This window comes from Botryllus schlosseri, chromosome 15, assembly GCF_051294905.1.
Source record: "Botryllus schlosseri isolate E-star chromosome 15, Bs_hap1, whole genome shotgun sequence".
Classification (NCBI taxonomy): Eukaryota; Metazoa; Chordata; class Ascidiacea; order Stolidobranchia; family Styelidae; genus Botryllus; species Botryllus schlosseri.
The window spans coordinates 9,968,361-9,985,522 of NC_137250.1; the positions used below are offsets into that span (position 1 = coordinate 9,968,361).

Sequence of the window (17,162 nt, forward strand, 5' to 3'; positions counted from 1 at the left end):
TTAGCTTGCTGTTTTTGTAACTTTTGCCTGCAACTAGCAAGGAAATATAAAACATCATCAAACTCAAACGTAACAATTCTACTTCCGTTTTACTTGCCTGCGAAAATGTCCTCCTGGGCAATGTTCCCTCTAATTTTTGATGAGTCTGCGCACACTCACCAACTCACTGCGCAGATCCCTGATCTACAGTGCGTAACGACTAACAAAAATTCATCACTTCCGATTTTTTGTGCGCAACTTAGATTTTCTGTGCGCATTTGCGCACGTGCGCAGCTTAGAGGGAACATTGCTCCTGGGTTCTGAAAATATGGTAGACCAGGCGCCGAACCTGGGTATGCAAGGGATGCCACGCATACCTAAACATTTTTTTAGGTATGCGGCATACCGAGAATTCCGTTTGGCATGTAGGCCAATTGTGCTATTTAGAACAAATCGCAATGTCTTTCGATTTACGACATTACCTACTGTCGCTTATGTGAGCGAGGTGACCCGTTGCGCGCGGCCAATTAGCGAGAACCGTGTTGTCAGTTAGCGAGATTCGTCTGTGCACAGAGTAACGCGACGCGATTTTCCGTTGAGATGATCGCGAAATTAGGTACCGGTAATTGATTGCCGTGCGCTTGGCAATCGTCGCTGGCCTGATATATCGCGTCTCCAACAAGCCTAGTTCCACTGACTTGAAGAATCGCATGTGCAATAGGCCCGGTGCGCACTATACTATCGCTGGCCTACGCTATCGAATCTGCATGGGCTTGGTGTGCACGGTATCATCGCTGGCCTACACAATCGCATGTGCAATTGGCCTGGTACGAAAGATATCATCGCTGGCCAACTATCGCGTCTCGGGCCTAGCATGCGTTGGCTCCTATCTCTCGATGGCTTGGTGACAATGTCGTTAAGTGTATGCTGATTAGTGATAGTGATTTAATGGTCAGTTGGTCACATCGCGAAACTGAATGACATCGAATGTCCGCAGACATGTGCGATTATGCGTGCGTCTGCGTACATGCGTAATTGAATTCCGCTAATACTTAAACATACCCATCAGAAGATGTGTGTGAAGGCTTGAGTTGTAAAAGACGAGAAAGGTTTGAACCACCTGAAATCGGTGCCATTATAGAACGGATTCCATAACACCTCGGACATTTTGACTTGCGCAAATCGTTACCGAGGTTGCATAATACGCGTTGATAAGCGGCGTATTTAATTGTCCGCGAGAGATCAGAGACTCGCTAATTGACAGCACTTCCGGACTCGTTGGCAAGCTTATCATACGATCAAGTTCGTCAAAACGAGGAGATTGTATAATCGGCATTTACGCATGCACTATACCCTAATGAATCGATGCTATATTAACCCTAATTATCAATTCTGTCCAGGGTTGTAATGACTCGAGTCATGACTCGACTCGAGTCCGACTCGACTCACGATTTTTTGATGACTCGACTTGACTCGAGTCAATTTTTCAAAATACGGAAATGACTCGACTCGACTCGAGTCAGTCTGTGTATTGACTCGACTTGGACTCGAGTCATTGCGCATGACTCGAACCAAGTCATTGACTCGAGACTCAGACTGCCAAGACCGACATTTCATTGTAATTCCGAAGCCAACACGCTATTGGGATTTCGTCTGTTGGTACTGGTACTTGAATGTGCGACCAAAAACTGCTAAAAGTGAGGAAAATTGGTATATTATAAATGCGAAACATTCGATATCATCAAACAGAGTTATAAAAAGTGGGTTTTACCAAGACTTTAACTGGAAACTGAGCAGTCTACACAATGACTTGGACTCGGACTCGAGTGATAATTCCATGACTCGGACTCGACCCTCTGCTCGCTGATTTGGACTCGGACTTGACTCGGTGGTGAATTGAAATGACTCGACTTGACTCGAGTCAAAACTATAAAAGTGAGATTGACTTGTGACTCGGAGCCTTGTGACTTGGTTACAACCCTGATTCTGTCACATTATGACGTCATTCATTTGTGACGTCATCGAACCCGCATACCTAAGGAAAATTAGCGTTCGGCGTCTGTGGTAGACCTATCTTAGTATCGCTCCACATTTAGGCACTCGCTCACCACAGTAAGCGAGGAATTAGACGGCAGCAGCAATGCCGAGGAAGCCGGGCGACGGTATGCAAGATATTCTGCGAAAACTTTCGATTCGAGGCTGACCTCCAGAGAATGTAGCTTTGTTAGCAATCGGCCGAGTTCGACGCCCTCTCGAGATATTCAAGCACATCAAACCGAACACAACTACACTCTGCGGGCGACCACGAGTACAGATAATGTGTGGTCTGCATTGTAAGTCCTAATTGGAGGTGATCAAAGTAGTCATTGTTGGTTTTCAAGTTGAAGTAACATGGTGAATTTCTACTCAAGTTCAAGTAGAGATGGCGATTTCCGAGTAAGTAAAAAAGTAGGTATTCTAGTCCCTAAACACATAATAAAAGGTAGAATTACTTGGTACTGACCAATTCGCTCACTAGTTTCACTGTATGCCAGAGAGGAGCATGACATCGGAAAATTTTGGCCGAGTTGAGATTGCCTTCGAATTTAAGACTTCTAATGTTCAGTTAAGAATATTATTGAAATTTCATCATTTCAAAACATCACAAGACTGCGATACAATGAAAAGATAGGAAGGTGTTGAAACGACTTGGAGTAGTCTGTGAGATCAGACACCCACCTTGGCCTAGGCGATGTAAAGAGGAGGCATGCACAATTGCACACTGAATGAAAAGTAAAAGAAGTTAATATAAAAGGAAAAGCTGGATTTGGAGTCCAGATTTTAGTCACTGCCCAATATAGAGGTGATGCGAAATGAATTCCGGACCTGGATTTAAGTCTTCCAATCACTGCCCGATGTACAGATTCAGTAATAGCAAGTTTGCAACCCTGTAAATTTAGATCAAGCCACCACAGTGATGAAGATTTTACAAGGTCACGGCCGTGCTGGAACAGAGATGACGATTCAGAGTACAGCGCTCGGCGCATTGACAGGAGCGATTACATTTATGCGAGTAAGGAAGGCCTGATGCAAGCCAGACGACGCAGGCCTTGGGTATAGGTGACAAATAGGTTTGCGTTAAAAGATAACACTTTTGAAACACATCTCAAGTATTACGAAGCATAGATAGGACAAGTATTGAAACAAGGCTGAATCAAATTTTGGCAATAACACGCCCCAAATACATATTATAACGAAATAATGTAAAATTTGGGCCCAACGTTTCCAGTACCCGAATCCGATTTTGAGTATCAATTATAAAGAGGAAATTTTTTATCGAGTAGATATGGGTTATTTTATCAACGTAAAATAGTTTACATACCATCTCCTCACCGTTGGAGCCTTCAGACCTCGGCTGAGAGAGTATCCAAAACATGAACCTTATATTAGCACATGGCTAGGCGTGTTCGCGATAGTGACATTTCTGGGACGTAGTAATCAAATCGCATTATTGTTACAAAGTACTATTAAATAGTCCTTGTGAAGAAATACAAAATTGATTTTGCTGCAACAGACATTGCTTTTCTTGTTGCCGGTAAATTATTGAACTTTTTAGGGCCGGGGTGTCAAACTCAACTTACGTCGCAGGCCGGATTCATAACTTCAGATTGCTCGCGGACCTGGCCGGTCAAATTATTCCAAAATGTTACCTCAAAATCCATGCCCGTGTTTTTCACTTGAACACTTTATTATCAAGCCTATTCACATGATGGTATATTACATTATAATGCGGATCGTAATGGTTAGTTTCAAACAACACCAAACGATGGAATTGGGAAAAGTACGATGATTGTATGGTTTAATAGAGTTATAAACTAGGGATGGTGTGAACCTCTGAAAGGTTCGGGTTCGTGTGAACGCGAACCTTTTTGAAAGGTTCTGTGTGAACACGAACGTGAACCTCGTGACGTCATATTGCTAATTCCAACCCTATCTTTCAATGAAGTGATAGCCTATATTAATATACACGATAGCTAGCGAAGACTCGGGCCACATAATGTCACATTGCTGAAGTACATATTGACGTTTTAAACGTCGCTAAATGTATCAACCGCGGTTATGAAGGCTTATAATAATCTCATAAAATCAATACATTCCTTCGCTTTGCCAGCAATTTCGACGAGGACTTACCAGGGAATATAAGCTTACGCCTTAACGGTCTTTGACAGACCGGACAATGTGTTTGGAGTCTTGAGTATTGCTACATTGATATTGAGCAGAGTGTAAAACGGGTTTTTATACTCGCTACCGATACCATAAACAACAAGTTATATAGCAGTAGCCAGCACCTTAATCGCACGGATTTGGTTTTAAAGGGGCACTGCGCTCAAAAAATGATGTGGTCTCAAATTGAAGAGTAGAACGAAAAAAAAATTTTGGCCGCAGCCGTTTTCTTCAGAACGCCACCGTAATGGAGCTGCAATTTATTGAAATTTCCATAGTTGCACCCGGCTGCAGCTGTCGCGGCTCCGGGTAATTTCTTAACCCGTTACATGGCACGATGACTTCATCGTCGCACTTGCTCGACGCGATTACGAGGACGAACTTTAGATAGTTGTCAGTCGATGTTATGAAGGACTCATGTCTTGCACACCAAGGCGGCGCTCAACGTACGGTGTCAGGTCAGGAGGATTTGTGTCTGGAGCTTCTCATGACTCTATAGTATTTGCCAGTTGAACGATACTGAGATGCCGTTACAGTTGTATATTGATGCAGATACAGCTGTCATTTTCAAGATGTACTGCATGACGATTTTCTCCTACATAACAATCAACCACATGGTCCTGGCATAAGGCTTTCTAACAAGTGGGTCCTAGAAAATTTTGTGTTGTTTAGTATTGGAACTATATGCAAGCGACAGGGTCTTGGGACTTATGACATGGTTCCTGGATATAAACGGCAATTTCCTGCATTCTTTACCTTTTCTCGCATGCTTTTATATAAATGCCTACACTTTATAAATTGGGAGCATTATACTCTCCGTCATATATATATGCTGCTATTACTTTTCAGCATTTATTTTATTGCTGCAATATACTTTGATCAGCATTTTTTTTATTGCTGCAATATACTTTGATATTTTCCAATTGCAGACAATATCGCTTGGTGTCTTATTGATGGTGACGTTTTGGGTAGCAAAAACAGGATGGACTGTATGTCGGTTTCAAATGGCCGATAGAAAACGAACTGTGATTGATAAGTTGATAACACTGCGGCTACTAAGTCGAAATCAGTTCTGTTACTGTATTATTAGACAGTGAACTGGAACTGTTTGCATTCTATATTCCACGAATGGCTGCTTTGCCTGATACATCACTACTTTGCTTACTCGTTATTTATTAAAATAAATAATAAAAAAGAAACGATGACTATATATAGCCCACTTTACAACGGGGCAGTCAGGCAGTGTGGAAGAATGAAATTGAGCTAGTAAGCTACGCAGCACTGTACCACATGCCATTCAACTCGAAGATAGGGATGTATTGTAAGTAAGTCACGTTCTAGAACGACGTTTTGAAAGTAATTCCTCTTTAGAGGGGGCTGGTTCTGGTGCTATGCTGACTGGATGCACACTTCTTGAAATGTTACTGGGAAAGTTGATGCCAGTGCGATTCTCAGTAGTTCGCCTCAAAAGCTCTCTCGCATAGTGGTTCGTCTTCTTTTCATACATGTTTTTCAAGATCCACTCTTTTGCTGACCTGATCCTAAAAAAGGAAGGCGTGAATTGTAATGATCTGACCATGCTCCGATAACTGGTGTGCAGATGTGATGAGTCATAAAAATTACCAGTATGTTTGAACGGAGTAATCTGCTCCAAATCCCGGATCAAACTTTTATTTTCTATCAAAGATTTCAATGCTTTTGAAACTAGGAGATCCACATTGCAAATATCTAGTTCTTAGGCACTGATCCCCAGTCAAAGTGCCATAGCTGCAGGAATATGTCTCCCCGTCAACTGTCCACTCATGTTCGCCGGTGATGCAGAAGAGACAACCATCTTCTTTTTAGCACCTGCAATTGCATATTGTTATATAAAAAGCTCCTAATATGTGAAGTCAGACATAGTTGATATGTAGACTTACACTGCTATCTTGACCACAATACTGACAGCACCACCAAAAGTGATTAGTGATGATGCTTCTTGTCCATAGTAGTAAGTCTTCCCATAGCTTTCTTCTTACCCAGAGACACCAACTTTTTTTTCAGTCCTGAGAAATGGTTAGTAAGGCAAAAGAAGATTCAAATAATAACAGTATTCAGTTACCTTTGCAGACATGCCACATATCAAACTGGTGATTGATTGATGGATTGATTGATGGATATTTATCCTTCAACAATTTCCTGATGCTTGGTGCCCGGTCAGTCACTACGGTTTCAATCGACAAACCTTGAGCAAGTAATGCATCCAAGGCACGCTCCAATGGCTCCATACCAACTTTTTCCATTGCAACATTGCTGGAGCACTCCTAGGGCACTAAACCACTGTCGTCTAGTACAATTTCAGAAGGAATTTTATGAGGAGTATGCGATTCGTCATTCCTTTTGACATCACACGATGTAGCGGCACAACTTCTCCATGTCATTGTAGCTTGCTATAATGTCAATGTATATTCTATACACTATTACGAAGACTGAGTAGAGCAAGACAATACCGTAGACAAGTGCTTTTCAACCTTTTTGAGCTCCATTCGTACTTTAAAAAACAAAAAAATTAATTCGCACCAGCCAGCTGGAATTTATTACACAAAAAGAAAATGAAAAGCTTATAACTTTTTGTATTTGTAAACCTTCCTGTAGGTACAGAGCATCATTATTTCACATTTGGTGTATCGTATTGCTGATTAATCAAATACTAAAATCACTGCAGTAGAAAAATCAGATATCGCACTTCCGCTTTTCTCAAGGTCTTCGTTCCTTTTTCTGCGGGTATCGTGCAGTGATTTATTTCGAAGCTTAAAGGGCGAACCCATGAACGATATTCACTCGCAACAATATCCCTTTTCCACTAAATCGACGTATTATGTCAAAGCTATATGAATGTGTGCCGAGATTCCAATACTTTGCATTCAAATCAACACTGGCATCACACACTATTTCCTACAAGGTAGGGTTATCATATTTTCGTTCGCACAAGTACGAACCGTCACACAGGTTGAAAAGCACTTTATGCGAGCCGTTTTTCAGGGTAACAGTAATTTCTTATCCACAACACGAATACCGCCAGTCAGGGTTCCCCATGAACATGACTAAATTCATGACATTCAAAATTGGTGGTTCGGGTACTGTAGGAAAATTCATCATCCCTAACCAAAATATAACGGTACGCAAACCTAACCTGAACCCACAACTCCGCAGCTGACCCTAAAACATATATATTCATTATATTGTAATCTTACTAATCCCCAAGCCATAATTTTAAGATACTCTCAAACCCTCATCTTACATCTCCAGCCTGAATGCGAAACCAATTATGACCGCTTTGAATTTTGAAATGTTCAGGGGGCACACTGATTGGTGATGGAAATGTTTTATACATAACATAAGAATAGGACATGATCTATTCCTGCCCTCAAGAAATAAAATACACTAGGCCCGATTACGAGAAAAATCTAGTGACTGAATATCGTCCGTGGAACGCCGTATCTACACCACCTTAGCGTGTAAGACATATTTGCTTCAGAACATCGGCTGACAAAGCTATCTAAAGTTCGTCCTCGTAATCGCGTCGAGCAAGTGCGACGATGAAGTCATCGTGCCATGTAACGGGTTAAGAAATTATCCGGAGCCGCGACAGCTGCAGCCGGGTGCAACTATGGGAATTTCAATAAATTGCAGCTCCATTACGGTGGCGTTCTGAAGAAAACGGCTGCGGCCAAAATTTTTTTTTCGTTCTACTCTTCAATTTGAGACCACATCATTTTTTGAGCGCAGTGCCCCTTTAATGATACAGTAAGGATATGAAGTCAAGATTGACCCCGTACGCCCGCTCGATTGTTTACATCAGAAAACGATATCAATGTCATTGATTGGTTGAATAAGCATCATTCGCTGATTACGTATATCGCTCGTGATGTTGTGTGATTGCGGGTCAAGCTCACAGCAGATAGTCACTAAATATTCACAAACGGAAAGCTGGATATTTCGAGAAATTTTTTGCAACAAAAAAGCAAGTAAAACTTTTAATGTTGTCAAGGTGCATGCTCGTTTAGTGTTGATTTGTTATGCTGCCAGCGCCATGCATAGAGTGACCCGCAGTTGAAATGCAATATATTTTAACCAAAGATCTTATAGTGAAGTCCAAATTACAATTTACCAAAAAGGTTCACAGTGCAGAACCTACCAAGGTTCTGTTGTGAACGCGAACCTCTAAATTTCCGAGGTTCACACACAGAACGCGAACGTGAACCTCGCGTTCACACCATCCCTATTATAAACCGCTAAAACTACGGCTCTACCGACGATGTAAGTTGGCATCTATGTCTAGTCTATGCACTATGCTCCCTTTGTTTTATTCGTAATCCTGACGTTAGCCCTGAGTATGCGTTGTGAGGAATACAAGTGACTAAACAGTAAACACAAACGTTGGAATTTGGTTTATCAGTATTACATCGAGATTAGGCTTAGTGTTTAGGCAGTTGTTTCCCGCGGGCCGTATGTTTGACAGCCCCGTTCTAGGACGTTATTATTGATATGACCAAGAAAGTAAATATGTAGGCCCAGTTTTGCTTAAAAAATTGAAAACTATGAATTATAAGCAGTATAAAACATGAGTAGGCAAAATCTACTTCAAGTAGAAGTACCTCGGTACTGTCCATTACTCAGCCCTACCAATGATATATATACATTATGTATACATATCATTGGCCCTACCTACCATTGCGATTTACGCCGGACAGTGCCGCTCTTTCTGTCTTTTCCGCCATCTCGACTAGTTGGGTGTAGAAATGTGTTGACTTCTATGTTGTGAAATGCTGCCCCAAATGGAACTTTCAAATCCCAAATTGTAGTAAACCGAAGTAAAAAGTGTTGCGGTATGATGCCAACAACATTTGAATTCTGGCTGACTTTAATTTTCCTGCACAGATTGAGAGGCGTCACCGTCGAGTTATCCCCTCGCTACGCCACGCTGAGTCACTCCTCCATCCAAACAGCGACGTTTACCACACTTCCGAAGAAGGCGCGAGGCTTCTTGGCTATCCGAATGCGGTAGCTAGAGACAAGAGTCAGCGAAGACGCCCTACTCCTGGGATAGGTGTAAGAAGACAGAGCACCCCGTCAAACACGAACCAAAGTCAGGTACGTATTGCTGGAATCATCTGGTTGGAAATTTTTAGTTAGCATGCTACTGTAGTATAGGGTTACCATATTTTTGTAACACAAATTCCGGACGCTCTTTAGCGCCCACTAGCGGATTTCGAAATGAGGTATGAGCACTTGTCGATCAATATGACGTCACTCCAGCAAAGCTTTGTCTATCGACTAGAGGGGATCGCGGCACGATTGGGTTAAAGAGTATGTGGTTGTGTGTTGAAAGTTGTAATTGTAACGAGGGCAGAAGTCACATTTTTTCAGCCCCCTCCCGCCCAAACATCTGATCGTTAAATGACTTGAATGAATTATGTCAATAATATTAGTTCTTCCATATATTACTATATAATTTGATCCTCTCTCCGCCCACAATATCAAGCGGTAGATCTGGTGGAGGATGATGACTGCGAAAAGGCAAAGACCGTAATTGTTCATCGTTAAGTCATGTTCATGTCACCCGATAAGATTATTTATCAGCTCAATGCAGGTGTGCAGTACACCACTGAGCAATATAAATACCGCATATCCGGTGGTTTCCAAGCTTTTATGGTCGCGACTTCTTCTGCAACTTCAAAATTGTTCCGTGGCCCAGCTGATTACTAATTAAAGGGCGGAACATTTGTCCAGACTTACTCACCGCCTACTTTGGAATTACGTTACGTTCAACATCTTCGCGAACCCCAGAATAAAGGCAAACTACCCCCAGGTTGTACCACTATCTTTGAATAAAGCATCCAAACGGCATAAACCGACTCAATGAATTTGCCAACAATTACAATTAGACTAATTTCTGTAAATGAATGTTGTTTTTATTTATTTGTGATCACAGTTTTTGCGAGAGTGGTAGTCCCCCTATTAAAACCAATATATGTGACACTAAATCGCGCCCAGCGGGAAGAAAAAATTCATGTAGCGTAAATCTGCCCAAAAATAATATTGTTTATGATGATTTAGGAAAACATTCTGAGCTTACTTCAAGCCTTCAAAATTCCGGACATTCAGGCATATTTTAGAAATTCCTCCCGGACGCAGTCTTAACAGTGAAATTCCGGACATGTCCGGGAAATTCCGGACGTATGGCAACCCTACTGTAGTATCTAAACCAGAGGTGGCCTAAGTAGTCGGGATTTCTATTCAAATAGAAGTAATGTCATGAATTTCTACTCAAGTATGAGCAGCTATTTCCAAGACACACCAAAGCTACAATTAGAAGATTTCAGATTAAAAAGTGCTCAAAAAGTACACTAATTTTCAAAAAGTAGATTTTGTCTTGAGGTTTCGGTACTTTATTGGTAAACCGTAGGTGGGCTAGTTTCGAAATTGCCAGATGCATCTTTCAGACAGCGCAGAACGACTGATGATACTGCCATTAGAGTCATTTTTGAATATATATTTTGCGTTTTGAAACTTTGATATGATGATTTCACGCACACTCACAAATGTGATATAAACAATCCCAAAAGTACTCTCCACTTATAAATGGCGAAGTAGTTTTGCGTAAAAAATGTTACGTAAAGGTAATCTAAAAACAAAATCACTTTAGTAAGTAGTACTGACCCTTTTCTGGTCTAACACACTTGAAAATTTGTTTCTGCATTAAAAGCAACGTGATTTCAGCTTGCTTACATTACGCCACACTCGCGGAGGGAATCTACACCCGGAGCACCTCTACGGACGACCAAGTCTTCTCGAAATATACTCATCATTTAGGCCAGAATATCACTGACATCATCGTATCCTTACTCATACGTTAGAACCTTTTACCACATTTCAGCGTCTTCACTTACTAGTCTGTCAGCATTGCAAATATGCAACACGTCACGACTCAATTTCCTTTCCTTCAAAACCAAAAAACTTTTCGATGCATCAAGGGTTGATATCTCAGCACAGAACACAAATAGAAATCTTATAGTAATTGAGAGCCATGCTTAACCACGGCATGGACAGAAAGCTTTGCAAGACTACCAGTCTCTCAGCATTACAAATATGCGACATATCACGATACAATCTCATTTTATTAAGAAATACATTTTAGATGCAACAACGGTAGATCTCAACAAAGAACATTGGCACTGGACAGTAATTGAACATGGGTACTGGACAGTAATTGAGAGCCATACTCAACTACTACTTGGAGAGCTTCGCAAGAGTTGGTGCTGGCATCTCAACATTACCCATATGCGACATGTTAGGATCCAATCTCTTTTTAGTAAGAAATAAAAAACATTTTGGATGCAACAACGGTAGATATCTCAACAAAGAACATAGATGGGAATCTTGTACAATAATTGAGAGACATGGATGGAAATCTTGAACAGTAACTAAGAGCCATGCTTGATCAGTGATGAATTGGAGAGATAGCTTTGCAAGAGTTACTAGTTTCTCAACATTACAAATATGCGACATACCACGACCCAATCTCCATTTCTTAGATGCAACAACGAGAGATACCTCAACTCATAACAAAGAACATGGATAGAAATCTTGAAAAGTAATCGAGAGCCACGCTTGATCACGACGCAGAGAGAAAGCTTTGCAAGAATTCCTCGTCCCGGGTGATTTCAGCAAACAAATCTTCACTGTCCATGTCCTCCTGCGAATCAAAATCCAAAGCACCCGTGAGGCTGACGTTCGTACCAAGGAACAGAAGGTCATAAAATTTCTACTCATTTACGAGTAGAAGAAGCGATTTCAAAGATAACGTTACTTCATGTAGTCAAGTTGTCGTATGCTTTTAGAAGTCTATCAAAGGTGGCTATTTTCGAAACTGCGACTAAACTAGAGGAAATAACTGATGACAGTACTAATTGGTGCAATTGTCAAAAAAATGTTCCGGTGCACATAAACGGCATGGCAAGATAGAGGTAGAAAGAGAAATTAGTGCAAGTAGGCAAAACCTAATCCGATATAGTAGAAACCATCATTTACTGCTTTTAAGGCAAAAATAGGAATTGAAAGTTTGCAAACCTTAGTGTCGGAGACAGCATCGTTATTGGATGGTGGCAGCTGTGGATCCATTTGCAATGGGGTACGGACGACGTCACGATGATTACTCGCTGTATTGGTAACTGTTATGACAATGGTATGCTGTATATAAATTTATGTATATAAATGCAACTTATGGCAATAAACCACAAATTGGCATATCGATTGGTGCTACATTGGCGACAGATTACATCTACATCACAATGCATCAACTTGACAAATACCTCCTGATTTCTGAATATATTTCTTTAATTCACAGACGAGTATAGTCAATGTTATTAAAAATCGAAACAAACAATTGAGGAAATCCTCCAAGTCTCATCTTCCGTACTTAGTATTCAACACAAACACACCTTCAGCGTTCTTCACAACTTCGTCACATTCGCCATTGGAGTCATCCAAGAGAACCCCCATCTCTTCAAAGTCATTCAATGGCTCGTGCTCCTTTAGGCTTTGAGGATGTTCATGTGCAAAAATTCCATCGATTACATGCGCTGGCACGGCCTCAGGGGCAGAGGGTGTTCTTGCCTCCTCCATATTTTGCTGTGTGACTGAATGAGAATTTCAGGCGACTGATTCGAGACCATATGATACAATTTGTCACTCAACAATAGGTAGTTGCTATAGTCCAATTTTTGAGTGCATGTTGGCAAAGTATTTTTAGATGGAAAACGATTTCATCAATATTTGATTACGATACAACTGCAATCCAAAACAGGTGACCGAACTCCATGTACCCCGCATTCACATAAACAGGAAAAGGGATTGAGGGATGCATATCATGAGAGTGAATTGGAAACACAAATAAAGTTGTTAGCAACTAAGGTCAGCCCACTCATAAAAAGTATTATTCAAATAAAGTACAATCATTTAGCCTAAGGTAAGAATAGGATCATATTAATATTTACCAGCTGTGGTGGTAACTACTGCATGCTGATTTTCAGATAGGTCTTTCTTGGGCCGTGAGCTACGCTCATAGATCTCATATGGTAACATCTTCCTAGAAACGAAGTGGCATGGAATGAATTTAAGTAACGTGGAAAACACTTTATTCAATTTTCCTTGAACCATGAAAAATTACAGGTGACATCGCTTAGTGCTGATTCTATGAGATGGTGGTAAATTCTACCACCGTGGTACCAATTAGGAGTGTTTAAGGTTGCCTCATATCCAAAGTTTTCATCACTTAGTCAAGTTCCAAGGTAACAGCTGACGATCTGAAGAGTAAAGGAATGAGCAAAAGCGAACAAATTGTGAAATAAACCTGAGGAAGCGAGCCCAATGAAATGTATTTGCCAAAACATGTCTAGAAATAATTGGAAGGGGCAATATACATGACCCAAATCCTGATCCCTTCATGCAATGAAACATATTGGAATTACCTGGAGTAGAAGGACATTGCGGTAGCAGCCGCAGACGAGTTCATCTTGCTGGTGCTCATTTCACAGCATTCCATAACAATTTCTTTCCACTTAGAGTTTGCGCAAACCTGTGTTAAAAGTAAAAAGATTTTTGGGTTATTGTATAAATTTTGTTAAAAATACTCGTGCGTCAGGTCAATATGTACATATTTTAGTGATTTTGTGCATTCTCTTAGCCCACTTGAGCTTAGCTCAGACGAGTGTTGAAAAAAGTCATCACCTCCGAGTCACATGTCATCGCACATTTTGACTCGAGTCGAACCACCAAATTTATGAATGTCACTCGGGTGAAGTAACTTGATTTTTCAGAAGTACGAAGCAAGATTCAAGCCATAGCATTCTACGATATGATTGCAGTATAGATATATATTTGCTATATATTCTGAATTGGTTAATGAATATAGAGGTAAGGACGTTGTATCGCTCACATGTACGTAGAACTGCTAAACTAGACTATGTTTCAGCAACTGTGTGGTCTATCATTCAGTTAAAATAGAGGATTGAATACGAAACGTTACAAATTGCAATAAATTCACATGATGCAATACAATAACCACGTACCGTACACATCCACAAGAGAAAATGTAAGCTAACACCTCTTTAAAACACTTCCAGCATAAACAGCTGTGAACTGTGAGCAAAGATTCCGAACCTCATTGAAGCCTCCTCTCTCCTGCACCGTCAAATACAACTGGAACAAACCAACCGAAACCCCGCGCCACTGCGGCGTTTTGATAGCCATTTTCTGTCTTTTCATGAATTTTGAATAGTCCTCCATGAATTCTTCCTCCTTCTCCCGCAAACCCTGGATGAAATGGTTACAAATTTTGCACAAATCGGTACTACTACGGTATTCACGTTAGGTCAGTGGAAACACTGCATTTTAGGTTCTGTCACATAGTACCATACCTGAATATCGGCCAACAACCTGTCCTCTTTAGTTCGAAAGTCAGAAAGTTTGTTATCGATCGCGTGATTGGATTGTTGAGAGCTTGACAATACTTCGCCGCGTTCCGGCATTTTCCCTTTCAGGTTCACTTTGATCAATTTTTCTGAAATGAAATTTGCTGGATTCACAAGGCATGTTACATGTGCCAAAATTCTCGAACTTTTTGATGGCTTGCTTTGTTTCGAACAGCGCTTTTTACCCCGAGTCTTCACTTCCAATGTATACGGATTGGCGCTGAAGCGATACTGGCAACTCTTCAAAATGTCTTCCCTTTCCAATACAATCAACTCGTCAGCCTCATCAATCGCTTTCTGCAACTGCTCTGACAGCCTCATCTTTTTCTTTGCTTTGAAGCCTTTTCCACTTTGTTTCTGCAAATACTTTTCTAGTTACTAGGTGTCACAGACAACTTGACTAATGCATGGAACTAACCTCAAGGAATGTTTTATTCAGTGGTATATAATGTAGCCTACATCTGGATTCTAAGGACTGGGACAAAAGATTTCATTGCACCGAAGCTCATATTGTAAAATCTACCAGCAAATCTCTCGTATTTGAGTTATTCTTGAAAGTAGATCTCGTTAAACCTTATTAGTAGTCATAGTCATGTTCCAGCCGAGAGGTTGGATAATCCTTGTTTTTAGCCAATGTTATCAGGATCACTGATTATATTGCGCTGGCTATCTTGTAGTAATCTTTATTTTGTTTCACACTTCAGCAAGACAATGCCTGAACAGTTTGGGTGAAGATGTGGAGCGTAGATAAACCACCCCTTGCTGCTAATATGATGCTTCAGCTCATGTGCACTGCACAAGCCTGACAACATCCCACTCTGGTTAAAATAAATCACCTTGGCCGTAAGTTTGAATCTGTTCATCGAAACCTGCGAAAAAGGCTGAGAACATGTTTCCAGAGCTTCCGATTTCCCAAGGTTGCCGTATGCAGTAATTTTTTCGTGATGGACCCAGGCGATGGAGTGTTTCGTACCCAGAAATTCGACATGGTAAGAATGTGGGTCTCCGTCGTTGTCAAGGATAACATATTCCGACAGAGAGGGGGAGTTGCAAAGAATAGAAGGCCATCTGAAAGTAATTCAAATGAGACACCATTGCAGTACTGGGTGTGAAGCTGAATGGAAAAATGATGGCTTCACATAAAAGCGATAAATACTGATGATACATATTCTATAGGTCAAGGGTGGCCAACCAGTGGCCCAGATGTGGAAAGGTTTTGAGTGAACGCAAGGCAACTTTACTGACTCAAAACTATAAAACTATAATTCACTTTGGGACTTGGTTACAACCCTCTGGCCTATAGGTCCAAGAGGTTTCCATGAAACTGGCACAGATCATTTATATAGGGTCATGACACTGGTTGTCTTATTTGACCAAGTAGGCTAGGCCTATAGGATACCATACTTGCAGTAGCCATGTAACTTTGCCCACACGATGGACCCTTCTGGAAGAAGGCTATATCTGTATGTCAGTCCATGACGCTTAATTTTGGACGTCGAGAATTTCTCTTCTGGGTCATCACAGCTGGATGAATGTGAAAAATGTAAACAAATATCCTAGTGCAGTAAGCATAATGACTAAATTAAGATTCGCAGAAAGATCGACATTATTTTTAAATGATTTAAATTATAGGGGAGAGGAGCTTTGTAAGATTCCTGCTTCCTAATGATTTTCATTCCAAACAAAGTTTCGTGAGAAAAGCAGAAGGTTCTAGCCGATCTACGAATATGCAATAGGCCTACCAACAATCTACATATTATGTAGGCTATAGGCCTACCGGTATGTATATAATTGATTCAGTACCTGCTATGGAAAATATCTCTGCTCATGTGACAGAACCAAGGAGCTTCAGCATCGAGAATTTCAGCCTGTTTTCGATCAATTATCCTCCATTTCAAGCAGTTCGGATTCTCACATTGAACCCAGCAGATATTTTCTTCCTGCAAGAGCCTATGCGTCAAAATTGCGTAGTTGGCCTAACATCATGCCAGACCACGTAATTTGAGTTATAATCGGTCACAATCATGTCGACTATTTGCGTTTTGGCGTATTCTTTTGTAGTTCTACGTCGTTTCGTGGTCAACTTTATCATACAAGCGGTTTTAATCCATTGCTTAAGCCAGAATAACATTGATACGGTTTTGGCCTATGAGAGCCTGAAGCTAGACCGCACAATTTTATCGACAATTTGTACCTTGTCATGTGCGAATTATTGCGACTGAAAGTACGTATCGCTGCTCACCGGTTGGGGACTTGGTCCTGATGTCGAAGATTCTTTAGAAACAACGACATTAGCTTCTTTTATCCGATGATGAACACCGCCATAATCACCTGCTGCACTTCGAGTGTCCATTTTGTTGTGCAGCGATGCGTGACATCACGGGATTAACATCCCGATGCATAAGTGAAAAAGAAAATATGTTTACAACATAGAGTGGACTCAGCTTTTTGTTGTTAATCCCAAGT

General features: G+C 40.9%; 2 protein-coding genes and 1 long non-coding RNA gene across 6 annotated transcripts; 1 reads left to right on the forward strand and 2 right to left on the reverse strand.

The window, feature by feature from the left end:
* The first annotated feature begins 1,801 nt into the window (after positions 1–1,801).
* Positions 1,802–11,496, forward strand: LOC145457735 (uncharacterized). 2 transcript variants are annotated; one of them, XM_080336012.1, is made up of 3 exons: positions 1,802–3,072; positions 9,103–9,315; positions 11,363–11,496. In XM_080336012.1, the coding sequence occupies exons 1-3, from the start codon at positions 3,046–3,048 to the stop codon at positions 11,375–11,377; spliced, it is 255 nt and encodes an 84-aa protein (XP_080192138.1). In that variant the 5' UTR covers positions 1,802–3,045; the 3' UTR covers positions 11,378–11,496. The 2 variants fall into 2 exon arrangements, with proteins under 2 accessions (XP_080192138.1, XP_080192137.1); XM_080336011.1 differs by lacking the exon at positions 11,363–11,496 and adding an exon at positions 10,945–11,193 and having other exon boundaries at positions 1,807–3,072.
* On the reverse strand, positions 3,832–7,958 carry LOC145457737 (uncharacterized). Of its 2 annotated transcripts, XR_013920957.1 has the most exons (4): positions 6,284–7,958; positions 6,102–6,227; positions 5,806–6,030; positions 3,832–5,723 (listed from the first exon to the last, which is right to left on the reverse strand). It is a non-coding gene; the product is annotated as an uncharacterized LOC145457737 (long non-coding RNA). The 2 variants fall into 2 exon arrangements; XR_013920956.1 differs by having other exon boundaries at positions 3,832–6,030.
* On the reverse strand, positions 11,324–17,092 carry LOC145457697 (uncharacterized). Of its 2 annotated transcripts, XM_080335969.1 has the most exons (12): positions 16,939–17,089; positions 16,500–16,636; positions 16,101–16,220; positions 15,533–15,764; positions 14,843–15,053; positions 14,643–14,785; positions 14,386–14,538; positions 13,695–13,801; positions 13,221–13,312; positions 12,666–12,863; positions 12,295–12,395; positions 11,324–11,920 (listed from the first exon to the last, which is right to left on the reverse strand). In XM_080335969.1, the coding sequence occupies exons 1-12, from the start codon at positions 17,047–17,049 to the stop codon at positions 11,840–11,842; spliced, it is 1,686 nt and encodes a 561-aa protein (XP_080192095.1). In that variant the 5' UTR covers positions 17,050–17,089; the 3' UTR covers positions 11,324–11,839. The 2 variants fall into 2 exon arrangements, with proteins under 2 accessions (XP_080192095.1, XP_080192094.1); XM_080335968.1 differs by having other exon boundaries at positions 14,643–15,053; positions 16,939–17,092.
* Positions 17,093–17,162: the final 70 nt, after the last annotated feature.